The 19,620-nt window shown below is 36.2% G+C and overlaps 2 protein-coding genes and 1 pseudogene across 2 annotated transcripts; 1 reads left to right on the top strand and 2 right to left on the bottom strand.

The window, feature by feature from the left end:
* Positions 1 to 179: 179 nt before the first annotated feature.
* On the bottom strand, positions 180 to 3,553 carry LOC124842906 (70 kDa peptidyl-prolyl isomerase-like). Its single transcript, XM_047319509.2, has 11 exons — positions 3,037 to 3,553; positions 2,516 to 2,776; positions 2,346 to 2,420; positions 2,172 to 2,252; positions 1,897 to 2,091; positions 1,689 to 1,778; positions 1,419 to 1,594; positions 1,199 to 1,321; positions 936 to 1,082; positions 669 to 796; positions 180 to 537 (listed from the first exon to the last, which is right to left on the bottom strand). Exons 1-11 carry the CDS (start codon positions 3,299 to 3,301, stop codon positions 369 to 371), a joined length of 1,710 nt encoding a protein of 569 aa, XP_047175465.2. The 5' UTR covers positions 3,302 to 3,553; the 3' UTR covers positions 180 to 368.
* A 4,274-nt stretch (positions 3,554 to 7,827) lies between these two features.
* On the top strand, positions 7,828 to 19,390 carry LOC124842905 (protein transport protein SEC23 E-like). The gene is made up of 12 exons (XM_047319506.2): positions 7,828 to 8,699; positions 8,812 to 8,985; positions 9,184 to 9,345; positions 9,670 to 9,812; positions 15,788 to 15,863; positions 16,008 to 16,180; positions 16,290 to 16,371; positions 17,077 to 17,154; positions 17,729 to 17,890; positions 17,987 to 18,250; positions 18,508 to 18,612; positions 18,795 to 19,390. Exons 1-12 carry the CDS (start codon positions 7,959 to 7,961, stop codon positions 18,939 to 18,941), a joined length of 2,307 nt encoding a protein of 768 aa, XP_047175462.1. The 5' UTR covers positions 7,828 to 7,958; the 3' UTR covers positions 18,942 to 19,390.
* LOC148206118 (uncharacterized) lies at positions 9,819 to 13,278 on the bottom strand (annotated as a pseudogene).
* Positions 19,391 to 19,620: the final 230 nt, after the last annotated feature.

Below are 19,620 nucleotides of genomic sequence, written 5' to 3'. Positions count from 1 at the left end.
ACAATTACTCCAAAAGTTGATGTTCAGTTAAATTTACAAGTGATGCGTAGCTAGGACGGATTATTGCGTCCACCGAGAGTTCCACGTTTCGTACTGGAAAGGACTATTGGTACTATTTTGGAAGTTTAAAAAGTAAACTCTAATTTCTATGTGTGTTTCTGGGAAGGAGACATTAAAAATTTACCAAAACTTGGTTTACTTCATTTCTTATTAATCATCGGTGTACATATATTTGAAGAAGGACACCTGACGGCAGAGAGATATGAAAATCACACAAGACATGAGCAAAGCTACTTATGGGAGACACCACATTAATTAGAATATCGTATTAGTAATCGTAAACGGCCACAGACAAAGATAGCTCCAGATTAAGCTTTACTGTCAATAGTCATTGGCACAGGCTCCTGTTTTGATGTTGCTGTTCTTGCTTGTTCTAGTCTATTCAGTTTAGCAAACATGCTGCCATAGAACTGTGCGTCCTTCTTGTTGAATTCTCTAACTTTCTGCTTCAAAATTTTGTACTCCATCTTTACATCCCTGATAATATCATCCAACAGAGTAAATACAAAAAGAAATTCCATACATTAAGACAACTATTACAGTGTTGTATCTGGAACTAAGCATATAACTGCATATTCAAGTTGATCACACTCGAAACAAAGACATACCTGTTTTCTGGCTCAATCTCCAGGGCTTTCTTAATGTCCCTCTCAGCTAGATCCAAGTCCACAAGATGAAGATATGCTTGTGCCCTCCGGTACAATGCTTTTACATTTCTACTATCAAGCTCCAACACCTACATGATAAAACGAAATTCTCAGAGATGTCACCAGTTGACAATTCACACTATTCCTTTTTCATTTTCTTGAATTCATTTTCTTGAATTCAGCGATGCAAAAAAGAAGAAACAGCTTTAGTCCGAATAAAAAAATTACCTTCGTACACAACTTTTCTGCTTGTTTGTACTCCTTTAGCTTCAGCTTGCAGGCTGCATTGTTGAGATTGCATGTGATTTTCAATGCCTTGGATTGCTGTTTCTCCTCATCACTGAAGGAAGAATCATATTCAATAAATTTCATGGCCTGTCACCAACAGAGCGCGAACAGCTGTCGTTAGTTCATTCTTGCCATAGCATAACTGTCAATAGCCAAGTAACATAAATAACATAAATAAAATCTGTTGGCCCTTATAGCGGTACCTTTTCATATCTCTTTGACGCTCTTTCATATTTTCCAACCTTAAATAAAGCATTCCCTTCTGCCTTTTTCTTCCCAGCTGCCTCAATCTTCTCTGGTGTATTCAGATCCCATGATTCCTTCTCCTACATTGCACCCCCGTTTTCAGTAATTAAAGTCTATATTTCAAACTTATTCGAACCTAAAAGATCCTTTAAAAAGGTGAAGACATAGCTCTCTCACCTTTACAAAGGAAAGCAGCTCAACTTCATAATACACAACTGAATTGGGAGGAACACTAGCATATTCCTGAGGGGACCCAGATGGACCAAAAGCATAGTCAGGTTGTATGATCAGCAATGCAATTTCACCTTTCTTCATGTTCTTCACAGCTTTTTCAAGTCCATCAATTACTTGCTCTAAATGGTCGATCAAAATATACAGCTTAGTAAATATCAATGTAAGCAAAAAGGGACTTGTGATTCAAGAGGTTAATATGATTGTTTCAGTCACCTTCGTCAATTTTGAACTCCAATGGCTGTTCATCGTCATAGCCCTTCTTAGTGAAAACAGTTCCATCTTGTAGCTTGCCAATCAGTTTCACTGCAGCAAAGGAATTATTGCATATCTTCAATTTCCCATCCAACATACAAAACATTTAACCAAGGAAGAGGATTTGATAAAATTATATCAGAAATGTTAGGTTCCCACAAAACCATACCTTGAACTACAGCTCCATCGTTTGGCCGTTCATATCCCTCTCCTTCCTTCAAAGTTTTCTTGAGAACCTTCCTATCTTTAGTAATGTCAGACACGTTCTTCCACGAGACCAACTCAAAATCCACTTGAAGCGAAGCATTTGGAGGTACGCCACCTTCTTCTCCTGATGCTGGCCTTCCACTCTCACCAAATGCATCTGTTAAATTTTGAATGTCAATAAACTTGCACAAGCAAAATTGGAACTCAGATATTGCTGATGATAGAACTTTAACTCACATTGTGGCTTCACATTCAAGAGAACTTTCTCTCCCTTCCTCATTGTTTTCACAGCCTCAGCCAAGGCACGACAGAAATACCCTGTATGAAAATAGTCGTCAGATTGTTACTTCCATCAGAATCTAACAACATGATCAAGAAAAAAAATTGAAATTGACAAAGAGTGAGACTGACCCTCTTCCACAATGAACTCCACCCCATCAGATTTTGAAATGACTGTTCCATCTTCAAGCCGAGCTTCATACTTGACTGCAGAATGCAGAAAAAGTTAGGCAACTTTTGGAACTGCACAACAAAATTCTCAAACAGGTGAACCTCAGACAAAAGTGGATATAGTCCCATACCAAACACTTCATCCAGGTCCTTAGGATAATCCCATTTCTCCCCTTCAGTAATTATGTTCTTCAAAATTCCTCCATCCTTGCATATGTCTTTCACACTTGTCCAAGACAGCAATTCCACATCAAACTGCAGAGTTGCATTTGGGGGAATAGTGGGAGGAGATCCAGACTCTCCATATGCCAATTCTGGGGGTATGGTGAAAAGGGCATTCTCACCTTTCTTCATAGTTTTAATACCTTCATCCCATCCCTTGATCACTTGCCCTGCGTTAATCATGTCACAAAGCATTCATTATCATAATTATCATCAAACTCATTTAACATTAATTCGCATGCATTACCAAAGGTTTGGCTCATAGCATTATGACGAAGATAAAAGTGATTGAATTAACTGAAGTTATTCTCTAACAGTCATTCTAAATATAAAACTTAACACAATTATGGCAAAGATAGATAATTAAACTCTAATAATTTTTAAAAAAAATTAGAGGATAAAAGTGAATCATTGGTAAACGAATCTGTACCTTGGCCAAGGTTGAACTTAAAAGGTGTACCCGTATCACGGCTAGAATCAAATTGGGTTCCATCAAGCAAGGTTCCTGTATAATGCACTTCAACTTGATCTCCATTGTTGGGGCTGTCCCAACCTTCACCTTCCTTCAGGAGCTTCTTCTTGAGTCCCATTTTCCCAATCTCCTTCTCCTCCCCAACCTTAAGGTTGGAACTCTCCATTTCCTCCTCAGGCAATTCCATGTTGCCAGCATTTGGGAATTCGAAATCCTCATCCATAACTTACCAACAAACTAACAAATGCCTACTAAAGAAGTCAGACCTTATAACTCAGATATCACACGACCACAAGAAACGTTTTTCTATGTTTCGGCACGATCGCACAGAAAGTTATGTATATATATAGAGAGAGGTAGAAGTGAAAGAAGAGAATGTGTCTAGAGATTTCTATAAACCAAAGGTATCAAGATGGTTCCAGAATTATCACGTCAATTCCATCTAATTTTTCATTTTTATTATTTTTGTTGTGGTTATGAATGTGAGAATGATGAAACAAGTCTAACATTCAACATTTGAATCCAAGGTTTTTATTTATTTTAAAAAAGAAAATCTAACGGATCCGACAATAAAGCAGTTGTTCGTTAGTTTCAAAAGGGAAACTAACTAAACATTGAACTGTTCTTTCTTTATTTATTCAAATGTAATTTGGTATGTTTATCTATAAGAGACAAATGAGAAGGGATTTATTCAATTATTTCTTTGTTAAAAAAACTTCAGTTGATAAATAATTGAATTCCTTGTATGGGAATGCACAATCAGTAATTATTCACTTGGAACAAATTTGCTTCTAAAAATTTTCTAACCTTTAAACCAAAAAAAAATTGCTTGATCTTACTTTTATCCAAAATAAAATTACTTTTATCCAAAAGAAAAATACCTATTATTATATAACTAAAGTTGTCTAATGACATGATGTCTTCCCTTATAAAATTAAGTTTATTTGTTTGGTTCACTTAATATAAAACTTTTCTAAAATGTTAACTTCTAAAGTCTCAAAAAATGATTTAAGACAAAGTTAAGATGAGATGACTTCTAAATTAAATCAGTTATTATTCTTTCCTCTCAATTATAATTTATTAGCACAGTTTCTCATTAATTTGGATTTTTTTTACTGTAAACATATTTATGATTATTTATTATGAATGCGAAATTAAAGGAAAGATTCACTTCTTGATTTAAAAATAATAATTTGTGAGATAGATGAAATCCCTCAACCATTTTGTTTTATCGATGTATTCATAGTTCTAATTGATGATTAATTCATAGTTGTAATTGATATTTAATTCATAGTTGTAAGAAATTTTGGAGGGAAATGTGTTCAACCGTGTTTACTTGAAGGGAAAGTACTATTTATGAAAAAAAAATGAAGAATGATTTGAGTGATTTTTCTTGTTTGTTTGTGCTGATTTACGAGGGAAGAAAACTGCTGATTTGCAAGATATAATCAATTTAACTGTCTCGCTTAAGTGCGTAGATTTGCACTAATTTATTTGTAAAAGTCATATAGGTAATCTTTCTTTGAGATTTTGATGTGGTTGTTGCATGTTGGAGCTGAGATGACGAAGAAAGGGGTTCATGGATGATGAAGAAGGAGCTTGAAGCAGCGGTTGAAGAAGAGTTAAGTTGTTCTTCATGTATTCAGTTCCAGTTCTTCAAGAAGATGGTCGTGTATTCGGTTCTCTAAATATGGCGTATCTGGTTCCAGCTTTTAGTAGAAATTGCAAAGCACGTGTATTCGATTCCAGACATCACGTATCCAGTTCCAGTGCTTACAAGAAATTGCATAAATTGTATATTCGGTTCTGCGCATCGTATTCGGTTCTACTATGTGTTCTAAGCCCTTTCACAGTTTCATCCCCTCTCCGCCCTCTTCCTCTTCCGACAACAACAACAACATGCCATGTTGTACTACGGTCTTGTGGTGGTGGGAACCGCCGCCATAGTGTTGGCTGTATACAATGTCTTCCTCCTGAAACGCAACCACTCGTAGTCGCAGCCTCTGGGGTCAAGTCCCAATGGTGTGGGAACAAGAATTAAAGGGGTTTCGGAGATAACGAGGAGGTTGGAGAACCGACAGAGACAATTGCATGGACAAACACAAATATACATAAGTCGGAAGAAAAACAAAAATGAAAACCACTTTCAAGTTTCAATCGAAAATCGATAATGAAAATATAGCAATAAAGGGGGTGAAGGAAGGAGGGTGTGGTGCCTTGTAAATTAGGGCTTGGGCTATGTTCTTGACATGCCAGGTGGACCCGCCAGTGGCGAGAACCACGAAATCAGCCCAATCGTAATGCTTGGAAATCGGTATAACCTTAACGTCGTTAACTTTGATATTCGTCAGAACCTTCTCGATCTCTAGCAGATTCAGAAGGCAATTATGACCATCAACAACGGACAATGAACAGAACCCTACCTTCTTCTTCCATGGTTGATGAAGAAGAAGGGCCTCTGAATATCGCAAACGCATTCTAGTTTAAAGAAGCTCCCACATTCGAGTTGCATGCTCAAAGCAAGCTAGAGCAGTACAAGTGAGTTTGTGAATAACCCCTTGGTAACGCACGACGCCGTTTTCATTTCTAGTTTTTTTTTTTTCCGCTGCCATTGATCTATTCACATTTGCAATTTTTCTATGTTGTATTTTGGGTTGAATTTGATTTAAAACATTATTTAAATCATCTAATACCATTTTGTTCATATTATCAAATTATGTATTGTAGTGTCGTCAAAATGGGTTGAAATCCGTGAGCCAACCCGACTCACCACAGGTTTGAGCCGGGTTGGGTTGAAAAAAAATGCAAAATTTTTTATGCGAGCCAATTTTGACCCAGCTCACTAAGAACCCGGCTCACACGGGTTGAACCCGTGGTGGGTCGGGTTGGCTCACCAATCCACCTATTTTTTTTAATTAAATTAAATTAATTATTCAAATCCTATTTTTTTTTATTGAAATCAAATTAATTATTCAAAATGTACAACCTTTACCCCTCTGCAAATAAAACCCTAAGATTATAGATTGGATAATATTATAGATGGAGATAAAAAAGAAGATGCTTTAAGAGAGCATAATACTGTGGATTTATCCATTCAGGACTCCAATTTAATAGATGGATAATATTATAGATTGGATAATTCAGGAATATATCATTTGTTTTATGTTGTTTTTAGACCTATTTACAAGCATGAAAGTTTTATCTTGTGCTATATATTTTTGTTAAAAGCTATATGTAGTTTCTTGGTCAAACAGTTGTGTATGTCTCATTAAATTAAATTGGCAAATTTTAATACTTGATAGCTTATAATATATATAACAATACATTTCTTTTGTTTCATTTTCTATTATATCAATTGGTCCAATTATTACTGCTTCAATTTGATCGATCAAAGTAACATGTTATAAGAATCTGAGAAGAAGAGGGTAAAAAAAAAGTTAATTAAGTGAGCCAGTGAGCCAATGAGCCAATCCGTTTAATCCACTAACCCGTGGTGGGTCGGGTTGGGTTCGAATTTTTTTAGCTCGCTAATAAATGAGCCGGGTTGGGTTGACTCACTAAGTGGCCAACCCGTGGTGGGTCAGGTCGGGCCGAGTTACCCGTTTTGAAAGCTCTATAATACATTGTATTGTAATCTTCTAATTTTTTTTATGATTCTTTTAATTAAATCGGTAGTAACTTGTTTAGTGGATAAATAAATTCATTTTACTAAAATAAACTTTTTTACAATATTAAAATTAATTTTAATAATTAATGTTAATTTTTTACTCTTAGTAAACATTTTTACAATTAAATATAACTTTAACAATTACCATTTTATATTCCTTTAATAACTAAGGGCATTTTGGTAATCTTCAATTTCTATCCATTAAACAAATTTTTTTATTTTGTCACATCAATCAAATTCTAGACTAATTCTCACAAACTTTATTTTCAAAATCACTCTCAATTACCTCCAAATCTACTCAAACAAACAACAAAAAATTTATCCTCAAATTTTATCAAATCCATTCAACCACTCTCTCTCAAATCATCTCTTTCGAATATTCTCACGTGAACAAAGCATAAGTTTGTGTATATACAATATTGAGTTTGAATTTAAGTTTGCAAATAAAACAAAAAAAAAACATTGTAAAAACCAAAAACTTTACCTTAAAGACAACAATATCTTTTATCTATTTGAAAATTCTGTTTAAAAAATCTTCAGTTACTGAATTATATAAACTTGTACTAAAATGCAGAAACATTTATGTATGAACCAAGAAAATAATAATGTGTATGTAGGTGATATCAATACTTAAGAACAACTTAAAAGACATAGATAGAAAGACAAACATTTATGAGATTTATATAATGAATTAACATTATTCATTTCTTCAAATCTTATAAATTTTAAAACAATAAATTAATAAATTTTTCATTTTTATATAATATTTTATTTAATGTTTTCACATTTAGATTTCTAATATTCTCATGTATTAAAAAGAAAACTCATGACTTTGTAGTTTAAAAACTTTTGTGAATATTTTATTTTTATAACTTTTACAATAGAGAACATTTTAATTTTGTGAACTTTTTTTCTCCTCCTTCTTCAGTATTAAAAAATAAAAATAAAACATGATTTAATCAAAATTAAATAGATAATAGAAAAGTTATTGGAAAAGGGAAAAAAATGATTTTTTTTAAGTATAACTTTATTTGTTTAAACCTTGCAAAATTTGAAGGAAAAGAAATGGAGGTAAGCCGAGGTGGTGAAACCTTATTTTCCTTTACTTTTACTTGGGTAACGGTGGTCCCCTTGGTGGCAAGAGAGAGTCAGAGAAAGAACGCTTCCTCAATCTTCACTCCGAGTCGGGCATTGATTGAGCCGATTGAATTCAATGTCGGAGATGGCTCAGACGGATCCCGAAGGCGTGGACGGAGTGCGCATGACGTGGAATCTGTGGCCGCGCACCAAGGTGGAGGCGAGCAAGTGCGTCATACCCCTCGCCGCAACCATTGCCCTCCTCCGTCCCCATCCAGACATTCCCCTAACGCTACCTTACGCGCCTCTCCGCTGTAAGACTTGCTTCTCCGTCCTCAACCCCTTCTCGCGCGTCGACTTGACCGCCAAGATCTGGATCTGTCCCTTCTGCTACAACCGTAACCACTTTCCCCCTCACTACGCCCAAATCTCGGAAACGAATCTCCCTGCCGAACTCTATCCCCAATACACCACTCTGGAATACCAACTCAACAACAACAACAACATCAACCCTAACCTTACCCATCCCCCTGTCTTCCTCTTCCTCCTCGACACCTGCGTCATTGCCGAAGAGCTCCACTTTCTCAAATCCGCGCTCCGCCAGGCCCTCGGGCTTCTTCCCGACAACGCGCTTGTTGGCTTCGTGTCATTTGGCACGCAGGTCCAGGTGCATGAGCTGGGCTTCTCGGATATTTCCAAGGTTTACGTGTTCCGTGGGAGCAAGGACATTCCCAAAGATCAGATTTTGGAACAGTTAGGTCTCACCGCCGCCAGGAGTGCCTATCCCAAGGTGGGGACGACGCAGGCTCAGCCACCTTCTGCTGCTGTCACCAGGTTCTTGCTGCCTGCTTCTGATTGTGAATACACTCTCAATTCGGTGCGTTTCGGGAGAATGCTTGCAAATTGCATTGTCTCAATGTAGTAATGATAACAATAGTAACTAACTACTCTCAGCTTTGGTTGTTGTTGACTTATGGGTTACTCTTCAGGTGTTGGATGAATTGCAAACTGACCAGTGGCCGGTTTCAATCGGGAAGCGCCCTGCACGGTGTACCGGCGTGGCGTTGAGCGTAGCAACGGGGTTGCTTGGTGCTTGTAATCCCGGGACTGGGGCTAGGATCATTGCTTTGGTTGGTGGTCCCTGCACTGAAGGACCTGGTTCGGTAAATGAATTTATGTTCTTCGCTATACTGCTTTGGGCATTGTTCATTGGTGATGGTAGATTTTATTACTAATGGGGTCGAAGGAATTTATGTTTTGTCGAGGGATTATGAGGGATTTTCATAAAAAAATATTTTTGTGAAGGACTTGCATAGAGTATTTTTTATGCTGTTGATATTGATTTTATACTTTCTCTGTAGATTGTGTCAAAAGATCTATCTGATCCTTTACGTTCTCATAAAGATCTTGATAAGGATGCAGCACCATACTTCAAGAAAGCAGTTAAGTTTTATGAGGGTCTTGCGAAACAGCTGGTTATCCAGGGTCACGTTTTAGATCTTTTTGCATCAGCCCTTGATCAGGTATGTGGGAGCTTGCAAATTTTTGTACACATTTCGTTGCGTATTTTTCTTCTTGATATGTTGTTAGTCATGTCATGTTAATGTCCTTATGATTGTCATTTTCTTTCACCTGCTTAGTTTAAGCTATTACTATCGTAATTCTTACCTGGGAATTTTCTTCTGTATACATAGTGAAGTTCTTATTTATCCTGTGAAGATTTTAGAATACAGTTGATATTGTTATCAGATCATGTTGCAACTGTGACACTTAAGAACAACCTGTGTGTGCTCAATTGATCTTCTTCTGTTTGATAGACATTATTGTTTTGAAATTTGAATCTATAGGTTGGAGTAGCAGAAATCAAAGTTGCAGTTGAAAAAACTGGTGGCCTTGTTGTCCTGTCTGAAAGTTTTGGTCATTCGGTCTTCAAGGACTCTTTTAAGCGTGTTTTTGAGGATGGGGAGCAATCTCTTGGTCTTTGTTTCAAGTGGGTCTTCATTTCAATCTTTTGTTCAATACTTCAATTTTAAATTCAATTCACCCGAGGAAGTTATTTATTTTGGTTTGTTTATATTCTCATCCACATTAATTTTGTATAAACTTATTGCTCCCCTGTCTCCCCATTTCAGTATGAATCATAATTGATGCCGTGAATTTTTTATTGGGAGATTTTGAATTCCTATGCTTTTCGTTCTGTATTCTTTAGCATAAAATCTATATCCACCCGGTGTTTTAGTACCTACTGGTCAAGGGGTTATTTATTGTTTTATTAGAAACTTTTGACATTATTCCAACATGTGTTGATCCTAGTGGAACTTGTTAAAAACCCTTAATTATGTGGCTTAGTTTGGTGTCTCTATTATGACTAAGGAGAGAACTATAATTTTTCTATAGATGTATTGTAAAATATGGACTCATGAGAGAGAAAACGATGGTGTGGGCAAGTAAATTTAGTCTTGTCTAATAATCCATGTATGGGGGAAATTGGGTTTAAGTTGCACTTTAGGAAACATTTTAATCGTTTTGAAGTAAATTTGGGTTTTGAAAGACTTCTAGTTTGAATGTCATTCAATTGCCAGAAATTTAAAGCTTCCTAATGAGTTTTAGTACGAATCAAGAATTGAAAAGAAACAAATGAGAAATACTTTTATTGAATAGAATGAACAAAAAAAAAGTAGGAGGTCTGGTAGGAACTCAGAAGTGAACAGTGAAAGAAAAGAAAAGTTTTTTTATTGAATAGAATGAAAAGAACAAAAAATAGGAGAGCTCTTTATTGCTGATAGGAAAAGGTACACGCTTGTGTTTGACAAGCTCACACACCTCACAATGAAGATCTTCTAGATTTAGATTTTTAAACATGGAAAGAAATATTAACTTTATGACCCGAAATGAAGGATGTCCCAAACGACAATGAAACAATTGGGTTTTCTTTGTTGGCCATGGAGGATTCAGATATTAGAGAGTGACTCTCAATGGGCAGACTCAAATCTTCCATGTAGTAAAGGTCATTCCATTCTCTAGCATATACAATCGTCCTCCCTGACTTCTTGTCCTGCAATATACAAGAGTTGCTATGAAAAACTACATTACATAAGAGGTCCTTGGTAAGTTTTTGTATAGATATCAGACTTGTGGATAACTTAGGGACATGAACATTTTTTAGTATTATGGTTGGGGTTATTTGGACATCTCCTTGTCCAGCTATAGTTATGAGGCTTCCATCAGCTGCATGAATTTTCTTGCCGTTGGGACATGGGGAATATATGAAGAAGTGTTTAGGGAATGATGTCATATAGTTTGTGGCTCCAGAGTCTAGTATCCAATAATGGGTGTTGGAAGTTCCACATCGACTAGAGATAAAGCCAATTCATAGTTTATAAGTAGGTGCAAATCTCACCCTTTAAGCTGGTTTTGTGAGATTGAGTTAGGCTTATAGTCCACTTCTAATATGGTATCAGAGCTATGATTAGAGCCTATCCTAGCGAGTTCTAAGTGGGCATTTTTGTTTCCACCCATTGTCAGGCCGCTATCGGACCACCCATTAATTTCTACTATCACGCACAAGATGTCTATACCTCGGCGTGAAGGGGGTGTGTTGGAAGTCCCACATCGACTAGAGATAATGTCAATTTATAATATATAAGTGAGGTGCAAACCTCACCTTACAAGCTGGTTTTGTGGGGTTGAGTTAGGCTTAAAGTTCACTTCTAACATTTGCATCCACTTATAAATGGGGTATTTGAGACATTAAATTCACAAGAAAATGGTAACTTACGAGAGTATGTAAATGAACACATACCTATGGGTTTTTCCAATTTATTAAGAAAGGACCTTGCTCTTTCTAACTCCTCATGGTTGAGTTGTACAGATCCTTCTTGACTTTCAGGACCAGCAACAACATGAGCTTGCTCCCCTCTCCTTGGAAGGCCTCCTTTGTGTCCCCAATCTTTGCTTTGAGGTTTTCCATGTAACGTCCAACATTTATCCCTTGTGTGACGCAACTTGTTGCAATAGGTGCACCAAACTCCTTCATTTTTCTTCTCTCTTCTTGGAAGAGGGCTTACTTTTTTTTTGTTCTGCAACCATGGCTATTGCTCCTTAAACAATCATAGCTGAATTATCCGCAATTGGGGTCTCTAGCATTAGACTCATGCTTTCTTCACTCCAAATAATTGCCATTACTTCATTGAGTCTAGGAACCTTCTCCTTGCTTAATATTTGGATTCTAACTTGATCATATTCTTGGTTTAGGCCTACCAAGAAATCATACACCCGATCTTGTTCTATGTATTCTTGGTTTATGACCTTGTAATGATCTAATTCCATCCATAAAGATTTGAGTTGATTAGCATACTTCGTGACAATTTTAGTGCCCTGTTTGGCTGCCATTGTTTTTACTTTCACCTCATAAATTTGGGCACATCCTTTGTCTTAGAGTAGGTTTGCTCTATTCCAATCCATATAGCCTTTGTAGAAGTGAGGCATTGAGTTCCACAGCCATGCCATGATCATGGAGTCTTCTTCTTCCCTTGACTTGAATCTGGCGTCTTCTTTCACAAGGGCATCATCAGTGAGATGACTAACCTTTCCTTTCCCTTTTAGAATGGTCTTAATGAGTTGAGACCATTTAAGATAATTTTTTCCATTCAATTGATAAGATGGATGAACATTATGCAATTCTCCCGTACTCTGGAACTTGTCTACTTGTCTACATTTTCCATTTCAGCCATTACAAAAATGTGCAATTAAGGCACAAAAACAAAGACTGATGTTGAGTGTTTGAGATCATGTAGGAATGAATTCTGCGATGAAATTCTAGGGTTGGCCAACAATGAAGGTTGCGATGAAACTATAGGGTTGGGCAACAATGGAGGCTGCTATTAGAAAGTGGGTTTTAAGCCTAACTCAACCCCACAAAACCGGCTTGTAGGGTGAGGTTTGCACCTCACTTATATATTATAATTTGGCCTTATCTCTAGTCGATGTGGGACTTCCAACACACCCCCTTCACGCCGAGGTATAGACATCTCGTGCGTGATAGTAGAAATTGGGTGGTCCAATAGCGGCCCGATTGCGGGTGGAATAGAAGAATAGAATGCCCACTTAGAACTCGCTAGGATAGGCACTAACCTGGCTCTGATACCATATTAGAAAGTGGGTTTTAAGCCTAACTCAACCCCACAAAACCGGCTTGTAGGGTGAGGTTTGCACCTCACTTATATATTATAATTTGGCCTTATCTCTAGTCGATGTGGGACTTCCAACAGCTGCGATGGAACTCTAGGGTTGGGCAACAATGAAGGCTGTGATGGAACTCTAGGGTTGGGCAGCAATGAAAGCTGCAATCAAATCACACGGTCAGAGGCTCCCATGGTTCAGGAGCTCTGATACCATCTTAAATTTAGAAGAGATTATTAGAAAGTGAGTTTTTTATGCCTAACTCAACCCCACAAAACCGGCTTGTAAGGTGAGGTTTGCACCTCACTTATATATTATAATTTGACCTTATCTCTAGTCGATGTGGGACTTCCTACACACTCCCTTCACGCCGAGGTATAGACATCTTGTGCATGATAGTAGAAATTAATGGGTGGTCCGATAATGGCCCGATAGCGGGTGTAATAGAAGAATAGAATGTCCACTTAGAACTCGCTAGGATAGACTCTAACCATGTCTCTGATACCATCTTAAATTTAGAAGAGATAATATATTTTTTATATATTTGTCTCCTTACATGCCTTGGATATATATACAAGAGCTTATTGAATGAGCAGCCTATTCTACGGAACAAATCCCTAAAATTGTGGGATTGTTATACTAATAATAATAGCAAGATAAAGAGAATATAACAAATTAAATGCATGGGAATAATATCTAAAGTTTCCTAAAATATATTTTGACACTTGATGTCATGGCTCATCTCCATCAATGTGATTGTTATCTAACTTTCTCTAAACCATTGTGATACTGTTATATCATAGGGAGGGAACCCGCTAGTGGCTACTGCATGTAAATTCAGGTCTAGAGGCTTGGGTGGTAATGGGGATGAGAGTGGTTTTTGTATAAAAGTCTCTGAACCCAGTAAGTTCAAATTCCAATATTCCAATGTCATTGATGTTCAACCACCTTCATTATCAAATCTAAATCCAACAATAATTTCTTATTCACATTAAGTAAATCTGAATCTGGGAAAAATTAATTCTTGGCAGCATCTTCACCTTCAACCTATGAAGCTCAGACACGCCTCATAAATGGCGTGTCAAGTGTCCAATACGTTTCAGACTCTGACACACTATACTTGTACGACACACGTATTCGTGAAGTGTCCAATTTGAATGATACTTTTTTTGTCTCCGACATAATTTTGACATGGCTCTAACACAATGTTAACCACAAATACAATAATTTTTTAAAAAATCCATAAACTTATAAACTTATTATATAAGTTTCTATTATGATTATAGAACTAAGGAACAAATCTTATATGATCACTATATTTTGCTTTTTGGATATTAGATTGACAGATTAGATTCATTTTTATGTTAGCTGACAATGTGTTTAGATTATTATATTTGACTAATCTTGTTTATAGATGATTTTGAGAATGTAAATACATAATGATCTAATATATAGATCCGTGTTCCCGTGTCCTACATTTTGGATCTAATATATAGATTTATGTTGTGTGTAATGTCCGTGTTAGTATCCGTGCTATATAGCCTTGAACTTTCCTATTTAAATCTGTAATTGGGTTATCAAGAAACTAATCTTCATAGCCCATAATCTTCACTCTCTTTATTGATGCATCCACCTTTTCCTCCATCATAATTTTTCTATCTCTTGCAAATCTCTAATTTTTGGTTTTTCCTACTCTATAGAGGGTGCGTTTCTTCATTGGTGAACCTTCTCCCATATCTCGAGCAATTTCCATAGCTATAATCAAGTCCTTTGGATCCTGGGGTGGGATCTGATTTTGAATGTTAGATTGCAGTCCTAGAAAGAAATATCCTTGCAATTGATCTTTTGATGTTTGATTTGCTTGTGATACTAACCTTGAGGAGTCATTCCCTTCAAACACGGGACACTCCACTGTTTTAATCCAAGGCCTCAATAATTCTTCTCCCTCCTCATCCAATCTACTACTATGTAGATATCTTTTTTCCTCCTTCAGACAGTTTCTTGCTTTTCTTGATCTCTTGTAACAGTTCTTTGATTTCTTTCTTGTCTTGCAAACTTTCTTTAATAATAGCCATATCAGATTTTAGTTCTGCAACCACCTTCCATTGTTCACTGGCCCATGACTTTCCATAATGCCCCTCAGCAGGAGATCCACTAGGTCAGACCAATTTGTAAGGAACCAAGAATCGAAAAGAGAGAGAAAAAAAGGTTTTGCGATTGAATAGATTGAAAAGAACAAAATAGGAGAGCACTCTCTCCTTCAAGGGCTTTCTTCACATAGAGCTAAGGTTCAATCTATGAAAGTTCACCTCCTTTTCTCCTTTGCTCTCCTTCTTTTCTATTTATATCTAACTAACACCTCAAGTAACTAACTTATTAATATTCTAACTATCTTAACTAATTTCTCTTCTACGTATCTTACAAGATCACTCTCTCCTCCTAGGGTTTCCCCCTTCACAAAGGATTTTGTCTTTGTCAAAGAGTCAATGCTGAATTTACAATCACAAAAATCTCCCTTTTCCTCCTAACTTCTCCCCCTTTTTATATCTAACTAAGCCTCTAGTTAACTAACTAACCCATTAATATTGTAATTATCTTAACTAATTTCTCCTTATATCCTACCATTTTGTGTATCTATATGTATGATTATTGATTTGATCTTTCATTTCTTATCATGTTACTGCTAAAAAGATTTTCTAATTGCCACTTTACATCTTAATTTCTTTTTTGTCCTCTTTTTTCCTCTAGCAAACATGCTCACTACCTATTCTTTTTATTTAACAGTGGAACACTTGAGATTAATTGCTCCAAGGAAATCAAAATTCAGGGTATAATTGGACCTTGCACATCATTGGAAAAGGTTGGATTTGGATCATGTTTAGGTTTGAAACCTTAATTTTCTGCAGTGTAGTAGCGCTAAAATTGGGACTTACTATAAAAATTACAACTGAAAAAAACGTATTATATTTGGAGTTTGATGGTTACAATCAATCACAAATTGTAGAAAGGGCCTTCTGTTGCTGATAGTGTCATAGGGGAGGGAAACACAACAACTTGGAAACTGTGTGGCCTTGACAAGAGTACATGCTTGACTGTGCTGTTTGATCTTTCGTCAAGTGACCATTCAAACACTCCAACTATTACTAACCCACAGTTGTACCTGCAATTTCTTACAAGGTTATGTTTGAAAATTTTCATGAATAGGAAATCATATTTACCATGTTGTGCCACTTTTCCCTTCCTTCATTGCTGGTCACTGAATATATTGGTCATGTTCATATTGCAGTTACCAGAGTCCAAACGGTCAATCAGTGCTACGGGTCACCACTATAACTAGAAGATGGGTAGATGTTGCTTTCAGCTCTGAGGTAGTTTCAGTTTTTGTTTTTACATTTGTGGCTAGATGGAAAGTTTTAAGAGGGTAATTCATTTTTTAAGAGAAATTGAAATGCTTTATAAAAAAAATATAGTGTTAGTTAGGAATACTTAAGATTAAAAAAAGTGAGAAAAAGTTATTTTAGAGTGCTTTAAGGACCCCTTTTATGATCTTCTATATATAATGATATAAATTTGATAAAATGAGAAGATGAAAGATCAAAATACTGCACTAGACTCCTAGGTACTGAAATAGGTACAACTCATAGGTACAACCGGAAGTATTTCAAAACAACTATTTCGTACCCATATTTTAGTTACTTGGGTCCTATGTTGGTTGATATTAAGAGGAGGTGATGATGGTTTGTGAGGCTTTTGCTCAAGTCTGGGATTGGCAGAAACAATGGGAATATTGGTCTCTGAAAGTACAGTAGCCAAGTAAAATGTACTCCAATCTGTGGGTTTTGGTAGGCATCCTTTAGCACAGAAGTTTGTGCTTTATCCTAGTTCAGAGCCCACTACAAAAGGGGAAGGATGAACCAAAAATTGATGACTACAGTAGTATATTTGATGAAAGTAGTAGTTTAGGGTTATGCTTTTCTACATTGTTGGTATGTGGCTTTATTTTTGTCTCCATTAATGCTTTTTCATTATTTAAGAGGGCCTTTACTCAAAAAGGTAATATATTTTATCTTCAGGAATTGGTCCAAGGATTTGACCAAGAAACTGGTGCAGTAGTAATGGCAAGGCTTGCGTCTATAAAAATGGAGACAGAGGTATATCTCAAGTTTTTTTTATTCTCCACTATTTCGTAAATATATTTACCACTACTAGATTTATTTGTAGTGGCTATAAAGTTTTTCTTACTCCAAATGGGTGATTATTGATGTCTTCCAAAGTGACAGCTTTTATGAACTTTTCACTTGTTTAATCTGGTTAGAGTAGGTTCTTTAAGAATGGCAATGCGTTCTATTTGATCTGTCGTTATATTTTTATGATAAGTTCTATTTTGTTCAAAGTGGGTGTAGGATTTATCTTTAATCTTATATTCATGTGACCAAGAACTGATGGATTGACTATTCATATTTTTTTGCCATATAAGATTTATTTTTAATTTCTTTGTTTGGACTTATTTAATACTTTAGCAAAATGACTTTTATGATTTATCTTTGAACTTCTTTTTCATCTTTTCAGATTTGCGAGTAGATTTCCCCTTTGTTCAATGGCAGCTTATTTCAATTTGATATTTTTATGCTAATAAATAACAAGCTGTAAATTACAGTTGTAGTTGTGGAAAATGTTGTTTTACATACTCTTTCGGACTTTAGATGGTGTCATGTGTTCAATCAGGAAGCATTTGATGCCACACGATGGTTGGACCGTTTACTGATTCGCCTCTGCTCTAAATTTGGTGACTACCGCAAGGATGACCCGTCATCTTTTACATTAAATCCATCATTTTCCTTATTCCCCCAATTTATGTTCAATCTGCGAAGATCACAGTTTGTACAGGTGCCATTTCTTGTATTTTTCTTTCTGTATTACCTACCATTGCTTTTCAATCTTATTTTAAAATTGTGGAGTTTGGGTGTTAAAATTTATTGGCAGGTTTTTAATAACAGTCCGGATGAGACTGCATACTTCCGCATGTTGTTAAATAGGGAAAATATAAGTAATGCCGTCGTCATGATTCAGCCATCCCTAATATCATATTCATTTAATTCGTTGCCTGCACCAGCATTGTTAGATGTGGCTTCCATTTCAGCAGACCGGATTTTGTTGCTTGATTCATATTTTAGTGTGGTTATTTTTCATGGAATGACAATAGCCCAATGGCGCAACATGGGATACCATAACCAGCCAGAGCACCAGGCATGTACACACTTCTCATAGATTTCCTGCTAAACAAGTTACTGTCAACATGTGATATCTGCTCTCAAAATGGTTGACGATTAAACATTTAGATTGTTTAATACAATATGTATAGTCTTCTATTGGGCGCATTATAGCTTTCTGCCAGTTTATGATGGAAAATATTTTATTTGGAGCCTTTTTTATGACTAAAGTCATGTGTTGGATTTGTCATTGGTTCCTGTTCTGGCTTTGCTAATAGCTTTAATACATGGCAGGCTTTTGCACAACTATTACAAGCACCCCAAGATGATGCCCAAATCATAATTAGTGAACGTTTCCCTGTCCCTAGATTGGTAGTGTGTGATCAACATGGTTCCCAAGTAAGTACATGTATTTTATTGTTCACTTTTCATGAAGTATGAAGTTCATTTATTACTGAGTGTTGCTGATGTTTACCACTTTCACATAGTATTCGGAGAATTATGTTTCATTAATCCATTTTGCTTGGTAGGCTTAGACTTTCTTGATGGGAACCTTAGTGGGTTTCATTGATGTTGAACAGGCTAGATTTTTGTTAGCAAAGCTGAACCCGTCAGCAACATACAATAATGCACATGAAATGGCTGCTGGTTCAGACGTAATCTTCACTGACGACGTGAGCCTCCAAGTTTTCTTTGACCATCTGCAGAGGCTGGCTGTCCAATCCTGATAATAGTAGTAACTGACAGATTTTTGACTTTGGCTGTTCCATTCAGTTATTTTCTGTTTTTAAAGGAGAGCAGGTCGTGGCCATATCAGTTGTGGAACAAAGAAAGTTGTGAAGTGTTATTTTTTAGGGCTACGGTCGGATTTTTTTAATGGAGAAATAAGGGCCCCGAAGGTGTTGAGTTTGGGTGTTGCGGAAACTAAGGATAATGAAATGTAGGTTAAAGAGCTACTTGCGTGAATGCAGCAAAGCAAATGAGGGAGAAAGTTAGTTTTATGTAGCATTTTTTCTATTGTTTTATAAATTGATATAGTTAGTTGGCTTACTGGTGTCTAGGTTGCATAGTAATTAAAGTCATCTTATTATGTTGGAGTTTAATACAATTATAATCTTTGCAAATCTGTATATGATTGCATGACACATCCTGGTGAAGTAAATCTTTCTTTTAAATACTTTTTCTTTTTATTTCCATAGTCTCTCCAGCTGACCTCAAAATGTGACACTAATTTGATGTGCATTGTAGTGGTAGGCAGAATGCCGATCTATCTTAAGCAAGATCTACTTCAAGCAAGTCTAATAGTTCAAGACCGACTAGAGATATTAAGATATGAATATTCATAAATAAGTTTAAATATATCCATCACTTCTGATAGAAAGATTTTATCAGAATGAAAATATAAAT

The sequence above is a fragment of the Vigna umbellata genome, chromosome 1, assembly GCF_029865625.1.
Source record: "Vigna umbellata cultivar VRB3 chromosome 1, Vumbellata_1.0, whole genome shotgun sequence".
In the NCBI taxonomy this organism is placed as follows: Eukaryota; Viridiplantae; Streptophyta; class Magnoliopsida; order Fabales; family Fabaceae; genus Vigna; species Vigna umbellata.
This window is presented reverse-complemented; position numbering and strand designations above follow the sequence as displayed.

Excerpts from the sequence above, each read along its gene's own strand:
- LOC124842906 (XM_047319509.2), bottom strand. The coding sequence starts at position 3,301 with ATGGATGAGGATTTCGAATTCCCAAATGCTGGCAACATGGAATTGCCT. Across the intron at positions 1,779-1,896 it reads CGATGGAGCTGTAGTTCAAG|TGAAACTGATTGGCAAGCTA; the intron begins GTATGGTTTTGT and ends CCTTTGCTGCAG. Across the intron at positions 1,322-1,418 it reads AGCTGCTTTCCTTTGTAAAG|GAGAAGGAATCATGGGATCT; the intron begins GTGAGAGAGCTA and ends GGTGCAATGTAG.
- LOC124842905 (XM_047319506.2), top strand. The coding sequence starts at position 7,959 with ATGTCGGAGATGGCTCAGACGGATCCCGAAGGCGTGGACGGAGTGCGC. Across the intron at positions 17,155-17,728 it reads CTATAAAAATGGAGACAGAG|GAAGCATTTGATGCCACACG; the intron begins GTATATCTCAAG and ends GTGTTCAATCAG. Across the intron at positions 18,251-18,507 it reads ATAACCAGCCAGAGCACCAG|GCTTTTGCACAACTATTACA; the intron begins GCATGTACACAC and ends AATACATGGCAG.